Below are 27,129 nucleotides of genomic sequence, written 5' to 3'. Positions count from 1 at the left end.
ATATGAGACCTGTTGCATAATGTCAATTATCATATCATTGCAATTTTATGTGATGTATTGTACTAACTCTAAATCCTTATATTTTTTTTGTAGTACTTGTACTGGGAGAAGGTGCAACCTGTCGAAGGCGAATGCGCCTATAATCCCAACTTCTCCATACAACCTCTTATGAGGAACTGGACCGAAGGTGCAGCCACTAGGAGAGATCGGTTCGACTATGACAATGGGCGCGGCCATGGTAACGTCAGGGTAAGTCATTGTGTTCCGTCTTTCTTAAATGTTTTGTAACTTAATAATATTTATTTTTTATTCATCACATGTACTTCAATATCGCATGCAGATTGAAAATAATATCACCCGGGAGTATAGGGCGCAGGAGCCCAACATCCCAAATAATGCGCCTACCATGAAGCCAAAAACCAAGCCTGCAAATGGAAACGCAAAGAAGTCGACGACAGCCCCAATGTCGGAAGATTTGATGGAGCTTCTAATGAAGCGGTACATGGACTTCATACACACCCAGATGAGGCAAATCCCTGATCAAGTTGCTGAGGTGTCACACCCAAACTTTATAGTTTACAGTATGTTTGCTGTTTTAAACCATGCTAGCATTACTAAATTTATATTTCTATTGCAGAGGTTGTTGGAGAAGTTGAACAAATCAGGTGTCATGTACAAGCCGGCTGCTGCCGTGCCATCCGCGGACAATGATCACTAGTAGGAAAAGGGGCTTTTACCCCGGTTGGTAAGGGCCTTTTGTCCTGGTTTTCAAACCGGGACTAAAGGGTCGTTACTAAAGCCCTAACCCTTTAGTCCTGGTTCTTATACGAACCGGGACAGAAGGTCCTCCATGTGGTCGCTGCTGCCAGCCCAGGCAGGGGGGCCTTTGGTCCCGGTTGGTGCCACCAACCGGGACCAATAGGCAGGGCCTTTTGTCCCGGTTGGTGTCACCAACCGGGACCAATAGGCATCCACGCGTTAGCATTTCAGGGGCTGGGGTTTTTGTTTTTTTAAGAAGGGGGGGGGTTGGGGGGTTTTGGGGGGTTAATTTAGGTGTTTCGTATATTGTGTTAGCTAGCTAATTAATAGAGAGAAGTGTCCTCTCTTATCTCCGTGCTTGGTCGACGCTACGTACTATATACGTATGGAGAGGACTAGGCACGCTAGCTAGTAAGAAAATGAAGGAAACAGAAGATCGTCAGGAACATATGCATACAGAGAGAAGTGATATCGACCACCTCTCCTTCTCCGAGAGATTGGTCGAACAACAAGTTCTCGTATATCTATCTGACACTACCGGCTACATATATACAATAATTATCTCTTACAATATAATCTCCTAATTAAATTGTAAGAACACAGGGTCCACATAGTATTCTCCGTTTTCAGCGATCACGTGGTCAAGGAAGAATGCCGCCAATTCCTCTTGAATTGCTCGCATACGATCTGGTGCTAGGAGTTCATCCCGCTTCCGAAACATCTAATTTGAAGAAGGGGGTCAATACATATATATATGAATAAATGAAACTCGACACAAATGATGGTAATAAAATAAAATTGTGAATATTATTGCTTACGCACTTCATATTGTTCGTCAGAGTAGCCCCGCTCACAGGTCGTGTGGCGGATAGACTCGCAAACGTAGTATCCACAGAAATCATTCCCTTGTTCCTGCCACAACCACTTTACAAGAAATAGAGGTCAATCTAACTGATAAGCAAGCATGCTAAATGGTATTTATGAAACTAGCGCTTGAATCACTAGGAGATGTGCGGAACATGCTACTATAGTACTTACTTTCGGGTGTCTAAATTGCAGCTTCTTCGGCAGTCCCGGAGCTTTTGTGGTGAATTTTCTCCAAACCCTGCCAGACAAAGAAAACAATTACTTGATATCAGGAAATGAACAAAGTTGCTGATATGGTGGATAATGATCAATTTAACTTACTTCTCGAGCATTTGAGTCATGTCCGCATAGTCCTGGGGATCTTTTCGTCTCGAGTCTAAGACGGTTACTACTCCCTGCTCAAGCTTAATCTCTAGGAGAATATAGTGGAAGCTGCGCATGCATGCATAAGTCATCAATTACATTACCATAACCTGGACTAATAAGGGAAACCGAATATGCACAAGACAGTAACACTCACTTGAAGTTGTAAGGAAAGAGTATTATATCTTTGTTTTGATTTAATACCAACGATCGTAGCAAGTTGGCCTCGGCTTCTTTGGCATGTTTTTCAACCGTATATGCATCTATGAGATTTGTGTTAATGAACCCAATATCACCGATTTGTCTTTTCTTCAATTCGGCGATCTTCAATCTACATAATATAGTGAGGATAATTATAAATACATGCAATGAAAGAGCTGACCTATATAGAGAGACTTAATGACAGAAGTAGTACTACTTACAGACAGTAGCAAGTGATCGTTGATTTATCGAGGGCGTTTTGATTGAAAAACTAGAAGAACTCCTCAAATGGAACATTCAGCAGTTCAATTCCAACGAGGTCATGCTCCGGTTTAACTCTCAGTGTCAAAGTATTCATCCCATCAGACTCTCTGCAGGTTTTCATGTACCAATCATGTAATCTTCGCATCATCGTTGTTAGAGATCTTTCATCTTTGACGAGAGGCTTCCCGTAATGGTATTTGTGTTCGTCCACCTCCATGATTTCATAATGTACATCGTCGGGCAGGTAATCTCCAAGATTGCTATAACCGGCCACCATCCTCGGATCATTAGCGATGATGTCTTTAGACACCTTGAGCGGGGGGCACGATTGGTTCGCTTGTTCACCGAGCTGGGCAATTTTTTTCCCAGCTCGTCGTTCTTTTAACCTTTGATCACTGACAGTACTTCCCGACCGCTCCGCTTCGACAAATGTCTTTGCAATAATGCGCTCATAGTTGCCTTTCGGCGGAGACTTTGGTGGTTTTGTCAGGGCATCCAGAGTGCGCTTCGCTTTCACCGGATCTACCTTCTCCTCCGGAGGTGGATGTTTCTTTGCTTTCACCCCTTCGAAGAAGTTCTTCACTTCGGCTCGCACGATCTTCGCGTTCTCCTCCTCGGTCCTCTCGTATGGTAACTTCTCTAAAGTCTTCAGAGTAGGACCGAATCTGTATTGCCTCCCGCCTCTGGCAGCTGTACTGCTCGACGCCGGCAGAGCAGATGGAGCGGCTGCGGCTGTCCTCTTTCCTTGCTTACGAGGCGGAGGAGAAGGACTACGACACGCCGGAGCAGCCGGAGCGGCGGCGGGTCTCTTCCGCCCTTGCTGACGAGGCGGAGAAGGAGGAGGCTGGCTGCTCTGGCACGCCGCCGCAGGCGGAGAAGGAGGCAGAGTGCCGCCACGCGCCGGAGAAGGAGGCTGAGTGCCCTGATCACTCGCCGGAGGAGGAGGCGGAGGAGGAGGCGGAGTGCCGCCACGCGCCAGAGAAGGAGGCTGAGTGCCCTGATCACTCGCCGGAGGAGGAGGCGGCGGTGGAGTGCCCTTACTCGCCGGAGGCGTCCAGTTCGGAAGGTTAATGAGCTCCTTCCGCCATAGGCACGGAGTCTTTAGAGCTAAACCCAGCCGAGTCTCCCCTTCACCGGTAGGGTGGTCAAGCTGGAGGTCCTCAAATCCCTCCGTTATTTCATCCACCATCACCCTAGCATATCCTTCTGGAATCGGCCGGCAGTGGTAGGTTGCGCCGGGTTCAGGAGGTAAAACAGAGCCAACAGCCGCCTTGACTTTGAAGTTCTGCCATTCCGCCATAAGGTGGCAATGTTGAGACTCCATGATAGCATGCACGGGGTAGCTAGCAGGAGCCGTCAACACATGCTCCGGCTGAAGCAGCTCGGTGGAAGCCACGCTGCTTCTCCGCTGAGATGGCGGGGTAGCTTCGGGGGTAGTTTCGGCATGTCGATTGCCGCCTCGTTCCTCTTGCGCTTGAACCCTTTCGTGCAGCTTCTGAATTTGGGTCTGCTCCATTTTTTTCCTCCTCTCCTGGCTTTTCTAACCGCCTGCGTCCGGAAAACCAGCCTTCCACGGAACGGAGCCTGGCGTGCCTCGTGTCCGTCCAGGGTGCTCAGGATTCCCGAGGGCCATTTTGAGCTCGTCGTTCTCTCTGTCCAGTTCATTGTCTGTGGTTCGATCCCTTTTTCAAGCAGATCATTCTCAGCCTTGGCCCACTTAGGCCGGGCTTTGAGGTAGCCACCTGACCCCGTGCGATGGTGAAGCTTCTTCTTCGCAGCATTCTTCTTGTTTGTCGCTGACATCTTCTTACTCTTTTCCGATGTCTTGTGGGCCACAAATGCGGGCCAGTGATCTCTGATCTTCTCATACCGACCGATGAATTCTAGTGTCTCTTCTTTGTCGACAAACGTTTTTAGCTCATTCTTCCACCTCCTGAATAGGTCTGGCATCTTCTTAAGAGCATGAGGCTTGATTAATTGCTCTTTAACTGGCTTCTCCGGATCCTCCTCTGGCGGTAGGGTGAAATTTGCCTTCAGCTCAGTCCAAAGATCATATTTCTGCATATCATTGACATAAGACACCTCTGGGTCTTCCTTCTTAGGCTTATACCATTGCTGGATGCTGATCGGAATCTTGTCCCTAACTAGAACCCCGCACTGAGCAGCAAATGCATCCTTTGTCCGGATGGGTTCAATCGGTTGGCCGTCGCGCGCGATTGCTGTGATCTCAAACCTTTCATCCGAGCGCAACTTTCTCTTCGGGCCTCGTCTCTTTACCGAAGTTGTGCTCGATCCGGAGGGCTAGAAAAAGGAAGAAAGACGAGTGTTAATTAATATGTGTACATACCAAAACAATGAATGCATCAATTAGCTAGTCAGCACAGGCTTAACTAATATATTTACCTGGCCGGACTCTGTTCGGTCACCGGAGCCGTCACCACGGGCTCCTTCTTGCACCAGCATTGGGTCACCGGAGCCATCATAATCATGTCTTTCCTCCTCCACTCTTCGATCACCGTAGCCTGCTTCTTCACCCTGTTCTTCCAGACCATCATTGTCGTTAAGGTATGACAAGATATCACCTCCGGCTAAGATTATGTCCCCCAACACCTCTTCTGCTTGCTCGCCTCGTCCGTGCTCCATTGTTTCTGCAAATATTACAACATGGCAATTATTACACAAACATGACAGCAGGTGGATATATTAGTGCAAACGTAGACCTAGCTTATTCCAGGTTTGGGGTGGCCTCGGCAACGCTTCAAGGGTAGGGGCGCGGCGGAAGGGGGTAGGAGACCGACATCTTTTTTTCTAGGGTTTGGGTGTCCTCGAGAGTTTTGGTCGAGCGAGAGGGCCAGGGGGTGCTCCCGTGGTATAAGTTATCACGGTCGAGAGGGGGTATAAATATCGACCGTCCATCATGTCGAAGTTATCTGGGAGGGAGTTATATATATCGACAACGACGACATACATACATGGGAAAATAATGTTATCGGGGAGGGGGTATATCGACCCCCCCACGTGTTGAAGTTATCGGGAGGGGGTTATATCGACAACGACGACATACGTACATGGGAAAATAATATTATCGGGGAGGGGGTATATCGACCCCCCCTCGTGTTGAAGTTATCGGGAGAGGGGTATATCGACGACGACAGACCCGATAAAACATAAGAAAACGAAGAAGAAATAAAAAGAGGAGAAGAAGAAAGGAATAGAGGAGAAGATCAAAGAAAAAGAAGAAGAAAAAAAAAAGAGGAGAAGAAGAAAGGAATAGAGGAGAGAAGAAGAAAAAATAGAAATTTTCTATTTTTTCTTCTTCTCTTCTATTCCTTTCTTCTTCTCCTCTTCTTTTTCTTCTTTTTTTCCTCTTCTTATTTATTTCTCCTCTTCTTCCTCTCCTCTTCTTCTCCTTTCTTCCTCTTCTTATTTTCCTTTTTCCTCTCCTTCTTTTTCTTCTTCTTCCTTTCCTAGCTAGATATATAAAACTTTTCTAAAAATGTAACTTTTGCATATGTAAAACTTTTCCATGGATCATCATTTCTCATATATATCCATCTATAGCCACATACATATATAAATGGAAAAAAATGCTATGAACAAAAATACATATATACTTGGTAAATATTCTACGAACATCGTTTCTCATATATATCAATGCATACATCCATGGATCATCATTGCTCATATATCCATAGTCATATATAAAAACTTTCTGTATATGAACAAAAAAACATTTTTTGACATATTTAGCACATTCTAAAAATATCATAAATTCTAAAATGCCCAAAGCCATCTAGCATTTGATCAAACACCCTCTATATGCACTGTTCATATCTGTAAAAAAAATTCAGAAAATTGGACGGCGTCTTGCTGCTGCTCCACTTCTTCTTCTCTCCTCTCCTTCTGCTCTTCAGTGCGTTGGGGCCGGCGGCGACCATGGAGCAGGGGCGGCAGAGAGCAAGGGGCACTCGGGCGCAAGAGCGGCGCTCGATCGGGACCATGGGAAGGGGGGCTCACTTCGAGGGGGGCGGCGATGGCAGGAGTCCGACGACGAGGACGGCGGGCTCGGGGCGGCACGCGGTGACGGGGACGGCGGTCTCGGGACGGCAGGCGGCGATAGGGACATGGAGGGGTGGGCTCGGGGAGGCACGCGGCGACGGGGATGACGACGACGGCGGGCCCAGGGATGCCGGCGACAAGGACGGCGCGGGCTCGGGGAGGCGACGGCGTTGGCGGCGGCGTAGACGGCGAGGTGGAGCAGCCTGACGGCGGGGGGGGGGAGGCAACTGGTGATGAAAACTAAATTTTTTCACAAGTGTTTGATATATATAGTCCAAGCATTAGTCTCGGTTCGTGGCACCAACCGGGACTAATGCCCCCTTTAGTCCCGGTTGGTGCCACCAACCGGGACCAAAGGCCTCTTTTCAGCAGCCCAAAGGGCGGGAAGCGACAGCCTTTGGTCCCGGTTGGTGGCACCAACCGGGACTAAAGGGGGGCATTGGTCCCGGTTGGTGCCACGAACCAGGACCAAAGGGGGCATTGGTCCCGGTTCGTGCCACCAACCGGGACCAATGGCCTTGCACAGCGGCGTGGTGGTGGGAGTTTAGTCCCACCTCGCTAGCTGACAGAGAGCCGCACATGTTTATAAGGTGCGGTGCGCCTGAGCTGTCGAGCTCCTCTCTAAAGCAGGCTTACGGGCCTAACCTCTCTGTACATGCCTGTGGGCCTACTGGGCCTTCTGCGGGCCTGAATCCTGGCCCATGGATGGGTTTCTAGTCGTATTCAGGCCGTGGTGGCCCAGTAGGTGGCATAATTTTTATTTTTTCCCTGTTTTTTGTTTTCTTTTTTGCTTTATTTATTTTGTTTTGTTTCTAATTTTATTTTATTTTGTTTCTAATTACTAATTTATTTTACTTTATGATAATTCTTTTTTGCAATTAAAGTTTCTAACAAAAAAAGTTCTTTATGAAAATTATTTTTGCTTTCAATGATTTTGAACAGAAAATACTTCGATAATTTTTGTTGCATCAATTTTATATAATTTTAGTTTCAATAATACTAGAGGTTGCTTGTAATGTTTTGAACAGAAAATACTTTGATAATTTTAGTTTCATAAATTATATTTATGTTATTAAAGTTTATTTTATTTTCTTTCTACTTATATATTTTATTAAAGTTTATATTATTTTGTTTCTAATTACTTATTTATTTTATTTGTTATTTTTCATGCACCATTTTTCATGCATTTACTGATTATTTTGAGCTATAAGACCCTAAAATTGAAAAGCATTTCAAATGAACTCTGAAATGGTTGAAAGTTGGCATGGTATCATCATTTCATCCACATAGCATGTGCAAGAAAGTTGAGAGGGTTACGGCAAAAACTGGATGGACTTCGTGTACAAAACGGACAATCTCTTTCGAAGTATGAGGATTTCATACGGAAACTCGTCTGTTACAAAGGGATTTCATTTTTTAAAACTTATTTGAACTCCTGACTTTTTGTGTCTTCAAAACGCACCATTCAAAGCCACATCTCATCAATTTTCAACCCTTTCTGACTTCATTTGTTATTTTCATGCATTTACTAATTATTTTGAGCTATAAGACCCTAAAATTGAAAAGCATTTCAAATGAACTCTTAAAAGGTTGAAAGTTGGCATGGTATCATCATTTCATCCACATAGCATGTGCAAGAAAGTTGAGAGGGTTACGGCAAAAACTGGATGCACTTCGTGTACAAAACGGACAATCTCTTTTGAAGTATGAGGATTTCATACAGAAACTCGTCTGTTACAAAGGGATTTCATTTTTTAAAACTTATTTGAACTCCTGACTTTTTGTGTGTTCAAAACGCACCATTCAAAGCCACATCTCATCAATTTTCAACCCTTCCTGACTTCATTTGTTATTTTCATGCATTTACTAATTATTTTGAGCTATAAGACCCTAAAATTGAAAAGCATTTCAAATGAACTCTGAAAAGGTTGAAAGTTGGCATGGTATCATCATTTCATCCACATAGCATGTGCAAGAAAGTTGAGAGGGTTACGGCAAAAACTAGATGCACTTCGTGTACAAAACGGACAATGGTATCATACTCGTCTGTTACAAAGTTGGCATGGTATCATCATAATAGTTGCGGGAGAAAGTCTTCACTTTTTCTTCTCTTGTGTCATTTGCTTATTGCACCGTAACCATGGATAATCTTCATCGTTTATCAGGATGCTTGGGTCAGCCTTGACTTTGAAGGGAGGAATTTCTTGAAACTTTTCATAATCTTTAGACATGTCTGTCTTGCCCTCCACTCCCACAATGTCCCTTTTTCCTGAAAGAACTATGTGGTGCTTTGGCTCATCGTGTGATGTATTCGCTTCCTTATCTTTTCTTTTTCTTGGTCTGGTAGACATGTCCTTCACATAGATAACCTGTGCCACATCATTGGCTAGGACGAACGGTTCGTCAGTGTACCCAAGATTGTTCAGATCCACTGTTGTCATTCCGTACTATGGGTCTACCTGTACCCCGCCTCCTGACAGATTGACCCATTTGCACTTAAACAAAGGGACCTTAAAATCATGTCCGTAGTCAAGTTCCCATATGTCCATTATGTAACCATAATATGTGTCCTTTCCCCTCTCGGTTGCTGCATCAAAGCGGACACCGCTATTTTGGTTGGTGCTCTTTTGATCTTGGGCGATCGTGTAAAATGTATTCCCATTTATCTCGTATCCTTTGTAAGTCAATACAGTCGAAGATGGTCCCCTGGATAACGAGTACAACTCATCACAAACAGTGGTGTCACCTCTGAGACGTGTTTCCAACCAACTGCTGAAAGTCCTGATGTGTTCACATGTAATCCAGTCGTCACACTGCTCCGGGTATTTGGAGTGCAGACTGTTCTTGTGTTCATCGACATACGGGGTCACCAAGGTAGAGTTTTGTAGAACTGTGTAGTGTGCTTGAGACCAAGAATAACCGTCCCTGCATATTAGTGAGTCCCCTCCAAGCGTGCCTTTTCCAGTCAGTCTCCCCTCATACCGCGATTTAGGGAGACCTATCTTCTTAAGGCCAGGAATGAAGTCAACACAAAACCCAATGACATCCTCTGTTTGATGGCCCATGGAGATGCTTCCTTCTGGCCTAGCACGGTTACTGACATATTTCTTTAGGACTCCCATGAACCTCTCAAAGGGGAACATATTGTGTAGAAATACGGGCCCCAGAATGACAATCTCGTCGACTAGATGAACTAGGACGTGCGTCATGATATTGAAGAAGGATGGTGGGAACACCAGCTCGAAACTGACAAGACATTGCACCACATCACTCCTTAGCCTTGGTATGATTTCTGGATCGATCACCTTCTGAGAGATTGCATTGAGGAATGCACATAGCTTCACGATGGCTAATCGGACGTTTTCCGGTAGAAGCCCCCTCAATGCAACCGGAAGCAGTTGCGTCATAATCACGTGGCAGTCATGAGACTTTAGGTTCTGGAACTTTTTCTCTGGCATATTTATTATTCCCTTTATATTCGACGAGAAGCCAGTCGGGACCTTCATACTGAGCAGGCATTCAAAAAAGATTTCTTTCTCTTCTTTCGTAAGAGCGTTGCTGGCAGGACCTTCATACTGCTTTGGAGGCATGCCGTCTTTTTCATGCAAACGTTGCAGGTCCTCCCGTGCCTCAGGTGTATCTTTTGTCTTCCCATACACGCCCAAGAAGCCTAGCAGGTTCACGCGAAGGTTCTTTGTCACGTGCATCACGTCGATTGAAGAGCGGACCTCTAGCTCTTTCCAGTAGGGTAGGTCCCAAAATATAGATTTCTTCTTCCACATGGGTGCGTGTCCCTCAGCGTCATTCGGAATAGCTAGTCCGCTGGGACTCTTTCCAAAGATTACGTGTAAATCATTGACCATAGCAAGTACGTGATCACCGGTACGCATGGCGGGCTTCTTCCAGTGATCTGCCTCGCCTTTGAAATGCTTGCCTTTCTTTCGACATTGATGGTTGGTCGGAAGAAATCGACGATGGCCCAGGTACACATTCTTCCTGCATTTGTCCAGGTATATACTTTCAGTGTCATCTAAATAGTGCGTGCATGCGCGGTATCCCTTGTTTGTCTGTCCTGAAAGGTTACAGAGAGCGGGCCAATCGTTGATGGTTACAAACAGCAACGCATGCAGGTTAAATTCCTCATGTTTGTGCTCATCCCACGTACGTACACCGTTTCCATTCCACAGCTGTAAAAGTTCTTCAACTAATGGCCTTAGGTACACATCAATGTCGTTGCCAGGTTGCTTAGGGCCTTGGATGAGAACTGGCATCATAATGAACTTCCGCTTCATGCACATCCAAGGAGGAAGGTTATACATAAATAGAGTCACGGGCCAGGTGCTCTGATTGCTGCTCTTCTCCCCGAAGGGATTAATGCCATCCGCGCTTAAACCAAACCATACGTTCCTTGGGTCAGCTGCAAACTCAGCCTAGTACTTTCTCTCGATTTTTCTCCACTGCGACCCATCAGCGGTTGCTCTCAACTTCCCGTCTTTCTTACGGTCCTCACTGTGCCATCGCATCAACTTGGCATGCTCTTCGTTTCTGAACAGATGTTTCAACCGTGGTATTATAGGAGCATACCACATCACCTTCGCAGGAACCCTCTTCGTGGGGGGCTCGCCGTAAACATCACCAGGGTCATCTCGTCTGATCTTATACCGCAATGCACCGCATACCGGGCATGCGTTCAGATCCTTGTACGCACCGCGGTAGAGGATGCAGTCATTAGGGCATGCATGTATCTTCTGCACCTCCAATCCTAGAGGGCATATGACCTTATTTGCTGCGTATGTACTGTCGGGCAATTCGTTATCCTTTGGAAGCTTCTTCTTCAATATTTTCAATAGCTTCTCAAATCCTTTGTCAGGCACAGTATTCTCTGCCTTCCACTGCAGCAATTCCAGTACGGTACCGAGCTTTGTGTTGCCATCTTCGCAATTGGGGTACAACCCTTTTTTGTGATCCTCTAACATGTGATCGAACTTCAGCTTCTCCTTTTGACTTTCGCATTGCGTCCTTGCATCGACAATGACCCGGCGGAGATCATCATCATCGGGCACTGGTTCCTCTTGATCTTCAGCAGCTTCCCCCCTTGCAGCATCATTGGGCACATCGTCTGGTTCCTCTTGATCTTTAGCAGCTTCCCCCGTTGTAGCATCACCGTATTCAGGGGGCACATAGTTGTCATCGTCCTCTTCTTCTTCGTCGTCTTCCATCATAACCCCTATTTCTCCGTGCCTCGTCCAAACATTATAGTGTGGCATGAAACCCTTGTAAAGCAGGTGGGTGTGAAGGATTTTCCGGCCAGAGTAAGACTTCGTATTCCCACATATAGGGCATGGACAACACATAAAACCATTCTGCTTGTTTGCCTCAGCCACTTCGAGAAAATCATGCACGCCCTTAATGTACTCGGAGGTGTGTCTGTCACCGTACATCCATTGCTGGTTCATCTGCGTGCATTATATATAATTAAGTGTGTCAAAAACCATTACAGAACATCATGAAGATAATTAAGTGACCAAATTAATAGAAGTTCATCATCACATTAAAACCAAAGTACATACATAGTTCTCATCTAACAACATATATATAGCTCTCCAGAGCATCTAATTAAACCATACATTGAAACTATGTAAAACATTTCAATGCGAAAACAAATGCGATCATAATCGCAACCAAGGTAACAATTGATCCAACGGCATAATGATACCAAGCCTCGGTATGAATGGCATATTTTCTAATCTTTCTAATCTTCAAGCGCATTGCATCCATCTTGATCTTGTGATCATCGACGACATCCGCAACATGCAACTCCAATATCATCTTCTCCTCCTCAATTTTTTTTATTTTTCCTTCAAGTAATTGTTTTCTTCTTCAACTAAATTTAACCTCTCGACAATAGGGTCGGTTAGAATTTCCGGTTCAACCACCTCCTAGATAAATAAAATCTATGTCACGTTGGTCGGCATATTTGTCATAAACAATAAATGAACCAAATAGTTATAAAAAGATAATATATACCACATCCGAATCATAGACAGGACGAGGGCCGACGGGGGCGGATACCAAAACCATCGCACTATGTAATAAGAAGGAATAATAAAAGTAACAAAATTAGACAAGTATCTATCTAAAGTAAGAATTTTTTTCCTTTCAGAAAGAAGATAAGAACAAGAGGCTCACCACGGTGGTGCTGGCGACGAGATCGGCGCGGGCGATCGACGGCGGTGAAGACGGGGACGGGACGTGACGGACCGCTAAACCTAGACAAATCTCGGGGAAAATGGAGCTCGGAGGTCGAGTTTCGGGAGGAGAAAGATTAACTAGTGTGGCTCAGACATTTCATCGAACACCTCATGTGCATAGGAGGTGAGCTAGAGCACCCAAATGCCCTCCCCTCGCCGGCCAGAAAAAACAGAGCACTGTGGAGTGCTCTGCTGTGGCGATGGGGTATATATAGGCAACTCATTGGTCCCGGTTCGTGGCACCAACCGGGACCAAAGGCCTTTAGTCCCGGTTCGTGCCACGAACCGGGACCAATGCCCCCCTTTAGTCCCGGTTGGTGGCACCAACCGGGACCAAAGGCCTTGTGCTGCCCCGCGTCAAAAGTTTAGTCCCACCTCGCTTGTTGAGAGAGCTCGAGAGTGGTTTATAAGCGCTACTGCGCCCACCCTCTCGAGCTCCTCTCAACTGCAGGCTTTCGGGCCTAACCGTTCTCTTTGCCTGTGGGGCCTACTGGGCCTTCTGCGGGCCTGAATCCTGGCCCATGGATAGGTTTCAAATCGTATTCAGGCCGTGGTGGCCCAGTAGGTGGCATAATTTTTTTCCCTGTTTTTTGTTTTCTCTTTTGCTTTATTTATTTTGTTTTTTTCTACTTACAACAAAAAACTTATTTATTTTATTCCATTTTGTTTCTAATTACTTATGTATTTTACTTTATTTATTTTACTGTTGCTATTTTTATTTATTTTACTGCTGCTATTTTTATTTAATTTATTAAGGTTTATTTATTTTAGTTACTATAGTTTATTTTATTTTATTTTATTTATTTTTATTTATTTTATTAAGGTTTATTTAATTTATTTACTATAAAAAAATGAACATAGATGCGCCTATAGAGAAAATTCAACCTAAATTCATAATAAATTTCTATGAAATTTACTGTGAATTTAGGTCAAATTCCCTGTATAAGGGCATCTATTTTCACTTTCAGAGGAGCTCAACAAGGCAGAGAGGGACGGGCTTATAAACCGGTGTGAGCGCCCTTCGGTTGGCGAGGTGGGACTCAACTCTGACCGCTACTAGGACCAACCCTTTAGTCCCGGTTTGTGGTATGAACCGGGACTAAAGGGTGAGCCTCTGGTCCCGGTTCAAGCCACCAACCGGGACCAATGGTGGTGGGCCAGGAGCGAGGCCCATTGGTCCCGGTTTGTCCCACCAACCGGGACCAAAGGGGCCGGACGAACCGGGACCAATGCCCCCACGAGGCCCGGCAGGCCCCTGGCCGCACGAACCGAGACCAATGCTCACATTAGTCCCGGTTCGTGACTGAACCGGGACTAATGTGAATATTGCCCTGTGACCAAAGCCCAGTTTTCTACTAGTGGATGTGGATGAAGAACTGGATTGGTTCGAGAACGGTCCATATGAAAAGAAGGAATTCGTGTACAAGGATGACATAGACTCACGCGGAGAGCCTGCAATTGACATGACGTAGCCTGATGAAGTGGTTCCCAACCACAAAACCGTACCTGAGGTACTATGTATATATATTTCTGTCTATAATTTTCTCCTTTAATTTATTTAAGTGCTAAAATGTTCACACGATTTTGTTTGCCAAACAGAAAACCCCACCGAAGATGAATGGACACAAGGAAGCTTCACCTTTTAGGCGTAATGATGAATGTGGCGCTACACTCGAAAACCCTTGGGTCGTTGGTACTTCTACTCAAGCACCTTCATCGGATATAGACATTTGTCCATCTTCTGTCAGCAAGTTCATGGCTAAGGCGAATGGAAAAAAGGGTGCAACAATCGATAAGGATGAGGAAGTTATGTCCGGTAAGCGCAAGAGGACCGTTCCTAAGAAATTTGAATCCCCCTACGCACTTGACAAGCCCAGCAGGCGTACCAACCGTGGTCAGAAACCCTCCGGTACTTCTACTGCTACTAGAGGTATCGTAACTAACTTTCTTATTTTTTTATATACTATGAATGCATATGATCACCATTGTTCACGTTCATATTATTTCATGCAGCTCTATTTTCTGGAAATCATGAGCCGGAGGTTGTGGCGGATGAGTTGACGCCGGAAATAATTGATGTAGCTGTTTCATTTGTCGAGTTAGCTGCTAGCACCAAGAAGAATAAGGGGAAGAAAGTTTACTACAGTGAAGGGCGTGGCATATCTCTGACTTCCGAAAGGATTCGACCGGTACTAACTCACAGATGGCTGTCGGACGATGTAAGTACTACTTGCATGTCCTGTTATTAAAATTCTCAATAATCTATGTCTCAACTTTCAACATGTAATCCCCTGATATTCTATGAAGGTTATTGATACTTATATGGGACATTTGGAGTTGCGCGTTGGTCATGATCGTTACCTCTGTCCAGCGTGGAGGTCCAAATTCCTTGTAGATCGTGCTATCGCACGAGACGATCCATTGCCGTCGAGCTGCAACATGGATAGTGCTCTGTCCAAAGCTGGAGTAGTTAATAGAGTCACGAAAGAGTATACTGTGCGTGATAAGGTACGTTATGTTTGTAATTCTTCACTACAGGACATTTCATCAAGTATTTCGTTTGATCCACAATGGTTTTTTGCACGGTAGACGTATATCGCGTTGAATATCGACAATGCCCACTGGATGACCGTGGTCATGCACTTGATCAAGCAAGAATTCCAAGTTCTCGATTCACTCTATCCTCTGGACCTGACAGAAAAGACTGTGAAAGCACTGGTAATATAACCAACATTTGTACCATTGGTCTTACATGTTGTTTATGATTCTTCTTTAACACTATCCTCTTTATAGCGAATGGATATAGCACACGATATGCACCTAGCAAATCTTATTACACCAGGGAAATATCCGGACGTAAGTAAGTGGCCTATCAAGGAGTATGACATGCCCTAGCAAGAGGATGGGTGAGTTAATAGGACATCATGCACATTCAAACAACAACACACATGTTTGTATTGCCCACCGCTAATGTTTGCATAAGTACCAGAAACTCTTGTGGCCTTTTTGTCACAGAATGTCTAGAACATTGGGACAGGGACCGAATGACCCGCGATTTTTCACAGGTATGCTGTTACTTACGTTTGTAGACTAGCTACTATGGTCGTGTAGCAACTTCGGTTCATGTAACCTTCATGTCATTTTTTGCAGGCCACCATTGACGCAAGGAGAAGACGTTTCATCGCGGAGTTGATTATGTCACCTTCGAACACGATGGAGTGTGTGAAGAACAAAATTCGCGAAATCGCAAGGAAAAGGCGCGCCTGAAGAATTCATGCGGCATGCAAGATTGAAGTTTTAGTGGTTTGGATTTAGTCCGGTCGAAGGTTTCGATGGCATGATTATCTTAGGGGTTCTATCATTTTTATGTAATAAACAGGGCATCTCGAATATTGTGACACATACATGTGTATGTGTCTGTCAGACAATTCGCTCGTACCAGAAAATTCGGTCATACAATTCGCTCGGAGAAGACAATTTGGTCGTACCAATAAAGTTTTGGCTTCACTTATCAATTGTTCTTGCTTAATATTTTTCTCGTTCTCCAATTTTTTATAATTGTATTTTTCACGGCTTCACTTATCAATTGTTCTTGCTTAATATTTTTCTCATTCTCCAATTTTTTTATAATAGTCTATTTTTCTCTTCAACTGCTCTCGTAAGTTTCATATTAAAATTTTCACATTCTTTACTTTTTTTAAAAAACTCTACCAAGCTTAGCCTTCTACCTTAGCTATCTGCATGTCATCATCTTGCATAATCTCCTGGTAATTCCCCCTCATCACATGATTATGAAAAGTAGTCATGGTAGATAAGTAAATATATCGAGCCAAAATGTAATATTACACTGATGAAAATTAGTCATGTCAGCTCGTTGGCTCTATCGCGTGTTATCAGGCATCATGTTTTTCTATTTTGTTTTACAAACCCGTCGTTTTTTTATTGTATGTATAATTAACTTTTTCTGTACTCACCATGATGCCAGGCATGGCCCATGAAACCACGTGAGGGGCCCCACAGGCGGGCTATCGTGCCGGCAGCGCTACACCAGCCCATTTTGCCAGGTTCACATCGATCTTTCCCTTTTTCTCGTTTCCCTTTCCAAATCCCTAGCCCTCTCTCTCCATTTGCGCCTCCAAATCTCGACGGCGAAAGCATGACAGCGAGCTGGGCGTCGGACGACGGCGGCTGCTGCGAGAAGAGCGATGGCGACCGCAAGTTAGGTCGAACCCTGGGTCCTGCAAGCAGGTGGGGTGGATTCAGTGGCACAGGAGGCAGCGGCAGCGGATTGAGTGGAACAGGGGACGGGGGTTTCATGGGCGGCGGCGGGCCAGGAGAACCCACGGCTTGGGTTTCTTAAGTGCTACACTTTGGTGGCAAAAAGGTAAGTTCTTTACCGTTGTTCTTTACATCCCAGCATTATCGCCCACAATTCATGACCTGTGGCAATGACAAGCTCCATCTATGTGGTCATCAGGAAACTCCTGGTGGCCGTGTCTGCATAGATGTAGACAATTTTGGCAGCGCACTCGGGGGATGTGTGTTTGACATTAGTCTACTGAGCATGATCTTCAAACTAGTACTGCTATTGCGGTCAAGCTGCAAAAAAGTTCAGTGTTTAATGCTTGCAGTGACAAGTTCAGTTATAAAATGACTTCAATTGCTCATGATTTATTTAGGATGATATCACTTCTGAGTATGTTGAATGGATTGATGGGGAGTGGGATAGCAAAGCAAAGTTAGTCATTAAGTATCTTGCCATGAAGAACAAGAAACTGGAGACTAAGATTACAGAACATGAAGCTGAAATTAAAAGGAATGAGAAAGAAAAGAGGGCAATGGTTAAGATGCACAAGGAAATATTGCTCTATAGGGATAGGATTTTAGGATTTGGAGGTCTTCTGTATCTTGGCCTACTTGCCATTATGATTGCTGTCATAGTTAGCAAGTAGATTGTTCATAAAGTTATTGACATCATTGTAATTGACATGATGAAATGCTGCTGAATTATTTGCTATTCAGTTTATGGGCAAAGTGTAACAGAGATTGCAGCATAAATATCATGGGGCCATCATGATTGGTAGACAATGCACTTTTGGCATGTTCTGTATTTGGCAGACAATGCACTTTTGGCATGTTCTATATTTGGTAAGTGATGCACGTGGGCACATCACCAAGCAACACTACTGATTTATGCAGCAGCCCAGTTCATTGTCTTGTTGCAACATAGGAGCAACATCTAGCAGCACCTACACCTTTGATGCAACACTGAAGCAAAGCAACAGTACATATTCAATATTCTGAAATTTAACTGAACTTGACACTTAGGGTGAGCAGTAGATATTCAGTTCTTCAGCCACAAAGAACCCGATCAAACATACCGATTGCATAACTTATATGCTTACATATAAAAGCATACCTAACCAACATCAAACCCAAAATAATGTTAACTTATATGTTGAAACATATAACAGCATACCTAACTTAAGATAACCAGCAGCTTCCTCCTCCTTCAGCAACTGTGCCCATCTTCACTTCTTCAGAAATTTGAGGCGGCATGAACGGCGCACCACACACGGAGAAGCCTTCTTCTTGACCGCCGTTCTGTTCGACAGCTGCGCCACCTGATCCTGAGCCACCTGATCCTGAGCCACCTCCTCTTCTTCCACCTTCACTATGTCAGGGAGGAGGGGAAGGAGCTCGACGTCGATGGGCATTGTCTTGCCACCCTCGACGGCGACCGGCGCTACCATCTGCACAGCGTCCTCCTCGCCCTCCTCGTGGTCATCAGGGATGACCAGTACCTCCTCCACGTTGTCCTCCACGAAGTCAGAGCCCAACGGCAGGACTGGCTTCGGCACGTGGCGGACCTGGTAGTCCGGGCTGACGGGCGCAGGGAGAGCGAGCTCGACGTCGATGCGCTCCGCCCTCGACGCGACGCGTGCTGAATCTGGCCGCAGAGTCATGGTGGTGGAGCGGTACATCCACCACCTTGCGCGCTGAACAGGGGAGTCGCTCAGCGTGGCCTCTCGCATTGCCCACACGAGGAGGAGAGCCGGCGGGACGCCGCGGCTGTAGGGGAAGGCGCGCTTCCTCTCGGCGTCGGTGAGAACTTTGACGAGGCCACGCGCGTGGTTGACCAACATCTCTGTGCTGGGGAACCAGCCGCACACCTCCGTCAACTGCGCACGCCACCCCTCGTCATCGTCGGCGAGGTCCATCATCGCTCTCTGCCAGCCGAGGCTTCTCTCCATGGAGGCGGCTGCAGCGGTCGCCGGCGAGGGTTTTCTCGATCTACTGTAGGTGGGGATAAGAGGGGAGTTCGAACCGGCGCCCGTGGGAGGTGGGTGAGTGTGTGGTGGGGAGGAGAGTGGTACAGTTACTTATTTAACGGCATTTAGGATGTGGGTAGGGGAAATGTACAATATTCTTTCTACCTCCCGCCCCGGTAATAACACAGTAAAGAATTTTTTTGATTTTTGTTTAGAGGGAAACATCTTACTTTATTTAAACAAAGACTGGGATCTCCTCTGCTAATACACTAAGGATACAATCAGGGGGCCAAAGCCTCCAAACCAAAGAAACACAATCGCCTACAGCTACCTTAGCCAAAGTATGAGCCGGCCGATTAACACAGTAAATAATTGAAGAAAGTGTTCTACTCTTCTTCCTTCTCCACTTTTCTGCACATGATAAAAGACAAGCTAAGTTAATGAATGATACAAAATTTAATAATCCACAATGCATACAAACACTTACTTCTGATTTAGTTTGCATTTCTTGCTACGTCTAGTGTGTCCTACCAATTTGCAAGCGCCGCACCGGGTTTTCAACTCATCAAAAGAGAGTGGTCTACCATTTTTCGAGACAGGGCGGCTCTCATCTACCTTTGTTGCACCTTTGCTTGACACTTTCATAGGATCTTTAACCGCAGTCATGTTGCCTTCACCATCGTCCACATATTCAACTGCACACTTACTGATGTCATTTGTTTGCTTGAACAAATTTTCCTGTAGCAGATCATACTCATGACTCTTAGCTATCACAGCCTTCAAACTCTCCTGTAACTGATCCCACAAAGTAGGGTGTTTGCATGCCGCATGCATAGCTTCAGACGCTAACACACTGACCTGGCTATATTTCATTCTTTCCCCGGCCCCAGTCCAACCAAATCCCAATAGATCGCTTGTGCGCCTCGCGGGCAGTCCCAACCTTGTTTCTTTCATGAACGGAACAAGAACTAAACACTTTGGTATTTCAGATATGTTTAAGTGCTTCAATACATGGAATATGTGCTTGCAAGGTAGACCCTTTCGAATCATTCTTCTGCAGCTGCACCTTATAGTTTCTGCGGAATTTACTGGTGTATACTCCACCCAAAAACGGCGCTTCCGGTTATTCTTCCATGCCATGATGTACTGTTGTGATACGTCTCCCAGCTTAATTTCTACAATCTCCATGCCGTCAATTTTTCTAAGATCATCTTGCAACATATAGAAGTTTGCTGGAGTGAAGACGTGAGAAGCAGCTATCTCAAGTTCCCTCGAGCTAGTAACTGGCACCGTAAACTCTGTGAGGCCGTGCAGTCATCTCGTGCCTCGTTTTCACGGATACGCACAACGGCGTTCTCATAGTGCAAAATCATATCCACCAGGGTCATTTCACTTTCTAGGTGGAGGTGAAGGCATGAGTTCAGGCTTTCACTCCGCTGGTTGCTTTTCATGCCAAGCCAAAACCCCTCTGTTAGATAAGCCGCAGCCCACAGTCTCCTCTTCTTATACATCCGTCTCAACCATGTTACAGTTTTTTTCGACTGCCATCTTTTGGAAAATGCGTGCCATCTCTCCTCAAACGTGGCCGTGGACGTGTTGTAGTACAGAAGAGTTCGGAACTCCTTCAAGGACTTGTGACTGAGGTGAATCTTCATATTTTTCTCTATATGCCACGTACATATACGGTGCCACACGTCTGGCAAGACTTCGCGAATTGCCTTGATCATCGCAGCGTCGGCGTCTGTGATAACACTCTTAGGCATCTTTTGACACATGGACTTCAAAAAAGTCTGCAGAAGCCACACGTATGTCTCCTCGGTCTCGTCCGAAACTATGGCACAACCAAAAACAGTGGTCTTCCGGTGATTGTTAAGACCAACAAAAGGTATGAATGGCATACCATAGCGGTTCATCTTGTACGTGTTGTCAAATACAAGCACGTCGCCGAAGTCCTCATAGTCATGATGAGACTGGGAGTCGCACCAGAACATCCTATTCAAATTCCTTCCTTATCTAGCTTGTACTCTAAAAAGAAGCTAGGATCCCTCTGTTTTCTACTGGCCATGATGCCTATGGCTGTGGAAGCATCACCTTTTGAAAGCAGCTTCCTCTTCTCCTTGCGCAAAGGTTGTATATTTCACGCCTGGTAAAACCAACACCGCCGTACCATACATGTTTGCTGATGAAGCAATCCATCATGTCGTGAATTCTAATCCCTGCAGCTCCCATGGACATTATCTCATGCTTCTGGTACTCTTTGATTTTTCTGTGGGACCAAAGAAAAGGTACCTCGTCCGGTCCTGCCAACATATGGCTATGCTTATCCTCAAAACTTTCAACATACCAAACCCCACGCTTTTGGTCAAGCTTGACGGTCAGGTGCGCTTTGCAAAAGCAGCGTGTCTCGGCTCTGAGCCTACGGCTGTGTCCTTCCTCGGTTAGCAACTTGCTGTCACGTTTCTCTTGTCTGGAACAAACAAACCGCCTATAACGCATATGACGTGACTCCGTTTTGCTATACCTGACCTTATTCTTTCTAATGCAGAAACCATTATCTCTAGCATAGCTGTTGTAGAAATCATACGCAGCATCGTGAGACGTAAAGGCCATTTCCATTATCTGCATGAACATATCCCTCTTATCATCTGCACTGGCAGTATCTTGGACATTCTTTGCCCCATCATCTTGTGTCACCTACACAATCAAACAACAGCCATGAAAACAATTTTCTATGGTTTAACATTACTTCCATAGAACATTGATTACACACATACCTCACTCATGATGACCGACGACTGGGACTCCCCAGAATCACGTGCATCTAATGATTCGCCGTTAAGGCCTGTCTCCGCGTCGGATTAACCGTAATAGTCGTACGCATTATGACATTTGGAATGAACTGAAAAATACAACACAAATACATAACTACTTATCATATAATATTCCAAAAGAAATTCAATTTGCATGCCAACAAAAAATTTCACTTACGTACCTGACTAATGTAATCTTCATTCAAGAGCTCCGAGTTGTTTTCCTGATCATCATCCTCATCGATCTATAAATTTTCAACACAAAGATTTAATGTTGTCGGATGCCACCAAAAAATTACAACATGACAATGCCACTCACATTAAGATCGTCCCATTCATTCCCATTCTCTGACCGATCTTCACGATCTGAATTTTCATCATCTGACCAATCTTCTATCCAGTCTTTCATCAGTTCTCCAAACTCCATGTCTACCATGATATCAGTTAACTCCTCGTCCGCCATTTCCTACAACCAATAATATGTATCATCACATGTGCAAACATTATCAATGATGAAATATACAACACATAGCACACGATCATGGATGTTATGTAAACAATCGCAACCGAGGCCGTTCAGATCTGCCAAACTTAGTAAGGAAGATGGCCACGGCACCCGTCATGATCACTTTCAATCGCGAGGAACTGCACGATCTCAACACCTAGCTAGATCTGTGATTACCTCTGCCGCCGGATACCTAGGTTAGCCGCCACATCAAATAACGATACTGGTGGTGCGCACAGCCGACGGCAACCGACGCTACGTGAACCCAGATCACGAGGAGCAGCACTACCGGAACAAGATCCACGATCGCATGCGCCGCCGGGTAGCTAGGTTACCCGCCCCGCTAGGTTAACCACTACCACTGGCGGCGGCAGTTCGTTCGATGTTGCCGCGAGCGAGACTAGAGGGGGGACGCGGATGCGGTACCTGTGCGCGCTCGTTGGAGATTCACGACGTTGTCGCGCCCGCTGTCCGACGAGATCGCCGGTGACGAGATAGCCGCCGCTGGAGATCTACTACGTGACTTATTGAGCTGCGTCAATGCTCGCGAGATTGATGGAGCTGCGTGAATGATTGGATCGGCAGGTCTTACGTGGACATGGGGTCGTGTGATGTTTTTTTTTGGTCCAGGGTACTGTACGTATACGGTCTGGGTTATACAGGGCTAGACAGGTCTTGGATCTGGGCTGCGGTGGGCCAGAAAAAAACAAACTCGCGGGGACAAAAATACCCCTCAAAATTAGGTTAGGGGGAAGCACCGGAGCAGGGCTCGTGGCAGAAACAATAGGTCGGCGCAGGCAGAGACGATGGCTCGTGGCGGTTGGGCACTTATAGCGACGGCGGCCTGAAGACAGAGCCATGGTGGCGGAGGCAACCCGGCGACGGGAGGCGACTTGGCGGGTTACGACGGAAGCGAGACCCGGACAGTAGCGCGTGACTCATTGGTAAGCCGGTGATTTTGGAGCTTGGCGATTTGGAAGTCGCGGGGCGGCTCTCCGGGAGCTGCTCAAGGCAGGTCATGACAGCAGCGGCGGCGGTTGCAGGCCTGCTGACTTAGACGGCCGGCGCAGGTAACGGGCGGTTCAAGAACTGTCGGTTCGGAGGTGGAGTCACGCGGCGGGAGGGCGGTTCGAGACGAGGCCGGGCGTGGCTCGGTGTTGACCCGTCGTAGAAGAGGCGGCTCGACAGCGGTTTGAACGCCGCGGGCGACTCGTCAATGGAGCAGGACCGTCCATGACTCAGATCCAGACCCGTGGTCATCTTCTCGCCGAAGGAGCCGGCGGCGGCGATTCGGATGACGACGGCTCTGCCGCGGGCAACCCGGCAGCGCCGGGCATCGGCGGAGGAGAACCGGCGATAGCAGCTCGGGACGACTCGGAGCAAGGCCCTCCTGGCGAAAAGCGATGCCGAGGCGGAGACCGGCCGATTTGTACAGTTGATATACTAAAACTTTGACCTTCAGGGACGTATGACTCTCCTGACGTCTTCAAAATCCCACACAACGTTTTGCTAATGGATCTTCAAGATGGAGTAATATGAACACAGAGTAAATCTGACAAGTCCTTGAACCGATTGGACGTGGCTGCACTTTATAAAAATTCCATCGATCTTGGCGACTTTGGCAGCGCGGCCATGCAGTGGTTTGAGCAGCGGTTTAATCAGAGATGAACCGGGGGCTGAGGATGAACCGGCGTTGGAGTACAGCAGCCGGCGGGTCAACGGAAAAGGCGATCCGGGCGGGTCGAGGCGCAACCGCAGCTGCAGCAGAGGCAGAGACCGTGGAGGTTTCAAACTCCAAATCCTTCTCCGGGTTGTAGTTACTTTGACCGAAGTCAACTGGATTGGGTGGTTAGCGATGAGACCCTGCGGCGATGGAAATCCTTCTCAACACTTTGTTTTCTTTTCTTGACTTTTTCCTTTGCTGTTGACGGTTGAACGGTGACGGTGACTCTGATCGTACAGGTTTTGGCGAGCCAGGGACGGAAACTTAACACACCGATGATGCTGGCGACTTGCAGCAACCATCAAATCGCCACCTTAATTTTCCTTAAATCTTCCAAACTATGAATCTGGACCGATGAACTCGAAACTATGCAGATCCTTTCAAATCGACTCTTCTTCATCTGGAAAATTGCGAGCTCCACGATCCCTGAGAGAGATCCCTCCAAGAACTCATCACCACCGTGCGCGGCCCCATGGTGGGCGCCAACTGTCGTGGATTTGTCACGGCAGATGTCCTAGTGTGAGGACTTAGTCGTGAGGTCAACGCATCTATTTGGTAGCTTGAGAGGGGTTGAATGGAATCAAGAGACGCAACACAAGACAAGGGTTTAGACAGCTTCAGGCCCCGGGAAACATCATCCGGTAACAACCCTACATGTTGTTTGAGGCTAGGTCTCATTATGATCATCGCGAGGGAGTCGCCGTAAACCGGCTCTCCTAGTTATGTCTAGCCCTAAGATTTTTCCTCTCCCCCTTTGGGGTGCCCTGCCCCTCCTTATATAAGTTGAAGGGCGGGTTACATGTAGAGTCCAACTCGGATTAAGACTTAAACTATTCTGACTTCTCTTCATGGGCTTCTTAACGTCTTGGGCTTCATAACGTCTCGGGCTTATTAACCCCAGGCGACTCTGTCTGCTGGGTTATGACTGTCTGCCGGGATATGATTGTCTGCCGGGTTATGATTGTCTGCCGGGTTATGACTTGACTTAACACCTGCCGGGTTATCATCTGACATAACACCTGCCAGGTTATCATCTGACTTAACATCTGCCGGGTTATCATCTGACTTAACATCTGCCGGGTTATCATCTGACTTAACACCTGCCGGGTTATCATATGACTTAACACCTACCGGGTTATCATCTGTCTTAACTGTCTGCCGGTTTACCAAGTCCCGGCCGGGTTATAACTCTGGCCGGCTCATACTGCGGGGTATATCCCCGACAGGTGGCCCCCTTTCCAAATCTCCTTTTTGTTTTCCCGGACACCCTTTTCGAACCCCAAATTCGAAATCCACCGCACGCCACGCTACAAACCCCACCACACCGCCGCACCGCACTGCACGCCCTCCCACCTTCTCGAAAGCCCCACCCCACCCCGTCACGCGCACGCCACAACCCCCACGAGCGAAGCGAGAGCGGCGGCCATGGCACGGTGCAGCAACGGGCTCCTGGGCCTGCTGAACGCGGGGTGCTGCTCCTCTCCCTCGTCGTCCTCGGCGGCGGCATCTGGCTGAGCCACCGGGCCTCCACCACGGACTGCGAGCGGTTCCTGGAGCGGCCGGTCATCACGCTCGGTGCCCTCCTCCTCCCACTCTCCCTCGCGGGCCTAGCGGGCTCCCTCTGCTGCGCCTCCTGCTTCCTCTGGCTCTACCTCGTTGCGCTCTTCCTCCTCGTCGCGCTCCTCCTCGTCTTCATCGTCTTCGCGTTCATCATCACCAACCGCGGCACCGACTCCGTCGTCTCCGGGAGGGGGTACAAGGAGTACCGCCTCGGGGAGTACTCCACGTGGCTGCAGCACCAGGTCAAGAGCGCCGACAACTGGGCCAAGATCCGCAGCCCTCCACGACTTGAAGGGTTGCGGCCTTCAAGTCCTGGTGGTGCGGCTCCTTGCGTGGGGGCCGGCGGCCGCGGATGGGTTCCCAGCCGCCGCCGGTTCTGGTGGTTCTCGTTAGTCTTCATGGGCACGACCCTCTTCTCATCGGTGGCCTGTGTGGCTGCTATTTTGAGTGTCCAACAACGCAGATCTTGGTCGTGGTTTGCCTCTGTGTGGGAAAGGTGCTCGCTTTGTGTGGCTGCAGTAGGCGGAGTTGCGCTATCACCAGTAGAAAAAGGGGCTTTCGTTCAGGCCTGGCCAGCCCATTAGTCCCGGTTCTTATATGAACCGGGACCAATGGGTGCATTCTTCCCGGTTCGTGAGCCCAAGTGGCCGGCGGGGGCCTCGTGGGCTTTGGTGCCGGTTCGTCTGGACCCATTTGTCCTGGTTCTAGGCACGAACAGGGACCAATGGGCCTCGCTCCTGGCCCACATCCATTGGTCCCGGTTCCAACCACGAACCGGGACAATGATTTGCCTATATATAGCCCATCGCCGGCGAGCAGAGCACTCCACACTGCTCTGTTTTTTGCTGGCCGGCGAGGGAAGGGCTTTGGGTGCTCTAGCTCACCTCCTATGCACATGAGGTGTTCGATGAAATGTCCGAGCCACACTAGTTAATATTTCTTCTCTCGAAACTGGACCTCCGAGCTCCATTTTCCCTGAGATTTTTCTAGGTTTAGCGGTCCGTCACGTCCCGTCCCCGTTTTCACCGTCGTCGATCGCCCGCGCCGATCTCGTCGCCGGCACCACCGTGGTGAGCCTCTTGTTCTTATCTTCTTTCTAAAAGAAAAAAATTCTTACTTGAGATAGATACTTGTCTAATTTTCTTACTTTTATTATTCCTTGTTATTATATAGTGCGATGGTTCTGGTATCCGCCCCTGTCGGCCCTCGTCCTGTCTATGATTCGGATGTGGTATATATTATCTTTTTATAACTATTTGGTTCATTTATTGTTTATGACAATTATGCCGACCAACGTGACATAGATTTTATTTATGTAGGAGGTGGTTGAACCGGAAATTCCATCCGACCCTACTGTCGAGAGGTTAAATTTAGTTGAAGAAGAAAACAATTACTTGAAGGAAAAAATAAAAAAATTGAAGAGGAGAAGATGATATTGGAGTTGCATGTTGCGAATGTCGTCGATGATCACAAGATCAAGATGGATGCAATGCGG

At 46.9% G+C, this 27,129-nt stretch overlaps 2 protein-coding genes across 2 annotated transcripts; one reads left to right on the top strand and one right to left on the bottom strand.

The window, feature by feature from the left end:
- Nucleotides 1-14,519: 14,519 nt before the first annotated feature.
- On the top strand, nt 14,520-16,031 carry LOC109785247 (uncharacterized). Its single transcript, XM_073504555.1, has 7 exons — nt 14,520-14,694; nt 14,778-14,983; nt 15,072-15,272; nt 15,354-15,482; nt 15,558-15,624; nt 15,780-15,829; nt 15,915-16,031. The coding sequence occupies exons 1-7, from the start codon at nt 14,520-14,522 to the stop codon at nt 16,029-16,031; spliced, it is 945 nt and encodes a 314-aa protein (XP_073360656.1).
- Nucleotides 16,032-21,106: 5,075 nt separating this feature from the next.
- On the bottom strand, nt 21,107-22,309 carry LOC109785250 (protein FAR1-RELATED SEQUENCE 5-like). Its single transcript, XM_073504554.1, has 4 exons — nt 22,166-22,309; nt 22,029-22,091; nt 21,558-21,730; nt 21,107-21,503 (listed from the first exon to the last, which is right to left on the bottom strand). Exons 1-4 carry the CDS (start codon nt 22,307-22,309, stop codon nt 21,107-21,109), a joined length of 777 nt encoding a protein of 258 aa, XP_073360655.1.
- Nucleotides 22,310-27,129: the final 4,820 nt, after the last annotated feature.

This window comes from Aegilops tauschii, chromosome 7, assembly GCF_002575655.3.
Source record: "Aegilops tauschii subsp. strangulata cultivar AL8/78 chromosome 7, Aet v6.0, whole genome shotgun sequence".
Classification (NCBI taxonomy): domain Eukaryota; kingdom Viridiplantae; phylum Streptophyta; class Magnoliopsida; order Poales; family Poaceae; genus Aegilops; species Aegilops tauschii.
Note: the sequence above shows the minus strand (reverse complement) of the source record. Positions and strands in the feature narration are given on the sequence as shown.

Bases quoted from the DNA above. Each gene is read 5' to 3' on its own strand.
- LOC109785247 (XM_073504555.1), top strand. From the start codon at position 14,520: ATGGCTAAGGCGAATGGAAAAAAGGGTGCAACAATCGATAAGGATGAG. The intron at 14,695-14,777 runs GTATCGTAACTA...TATTTCATGCAG, and splicing joins TACTTCTACTGCTACTAGAG to CTCTATTTTCTGGAAATCAT. The intron at 15,625-15,779 runs GTAAGTGGCCTA...TTTTTGTCACAG, and splicing joins AGGGAAATATCCGGACGTAA to AATGTCTAGAACATTGGGAC.
- LOC109785250 (XM_073504554.1), bottom strand. From the start codon at position 22,309: ATGGCGGACGAGGAGTTAACTGATATCATGGTAGACATGGAGTTTGGA. The intron at 22,092-22,165 runs GTGAGTGGCATT...GAAAATTTATAG, and splicing joins ATGAATGGGACGATCTTAAT to ATCGATGAGGATGATGATCA. The intron at 21,504-21,557 runs GTATAGCAAAAC...TGTTTGTTCCAG, and splicing joins ATTAGAAAGAATAAGGTCAG to ACAAGAGAAACGTGACAGCA.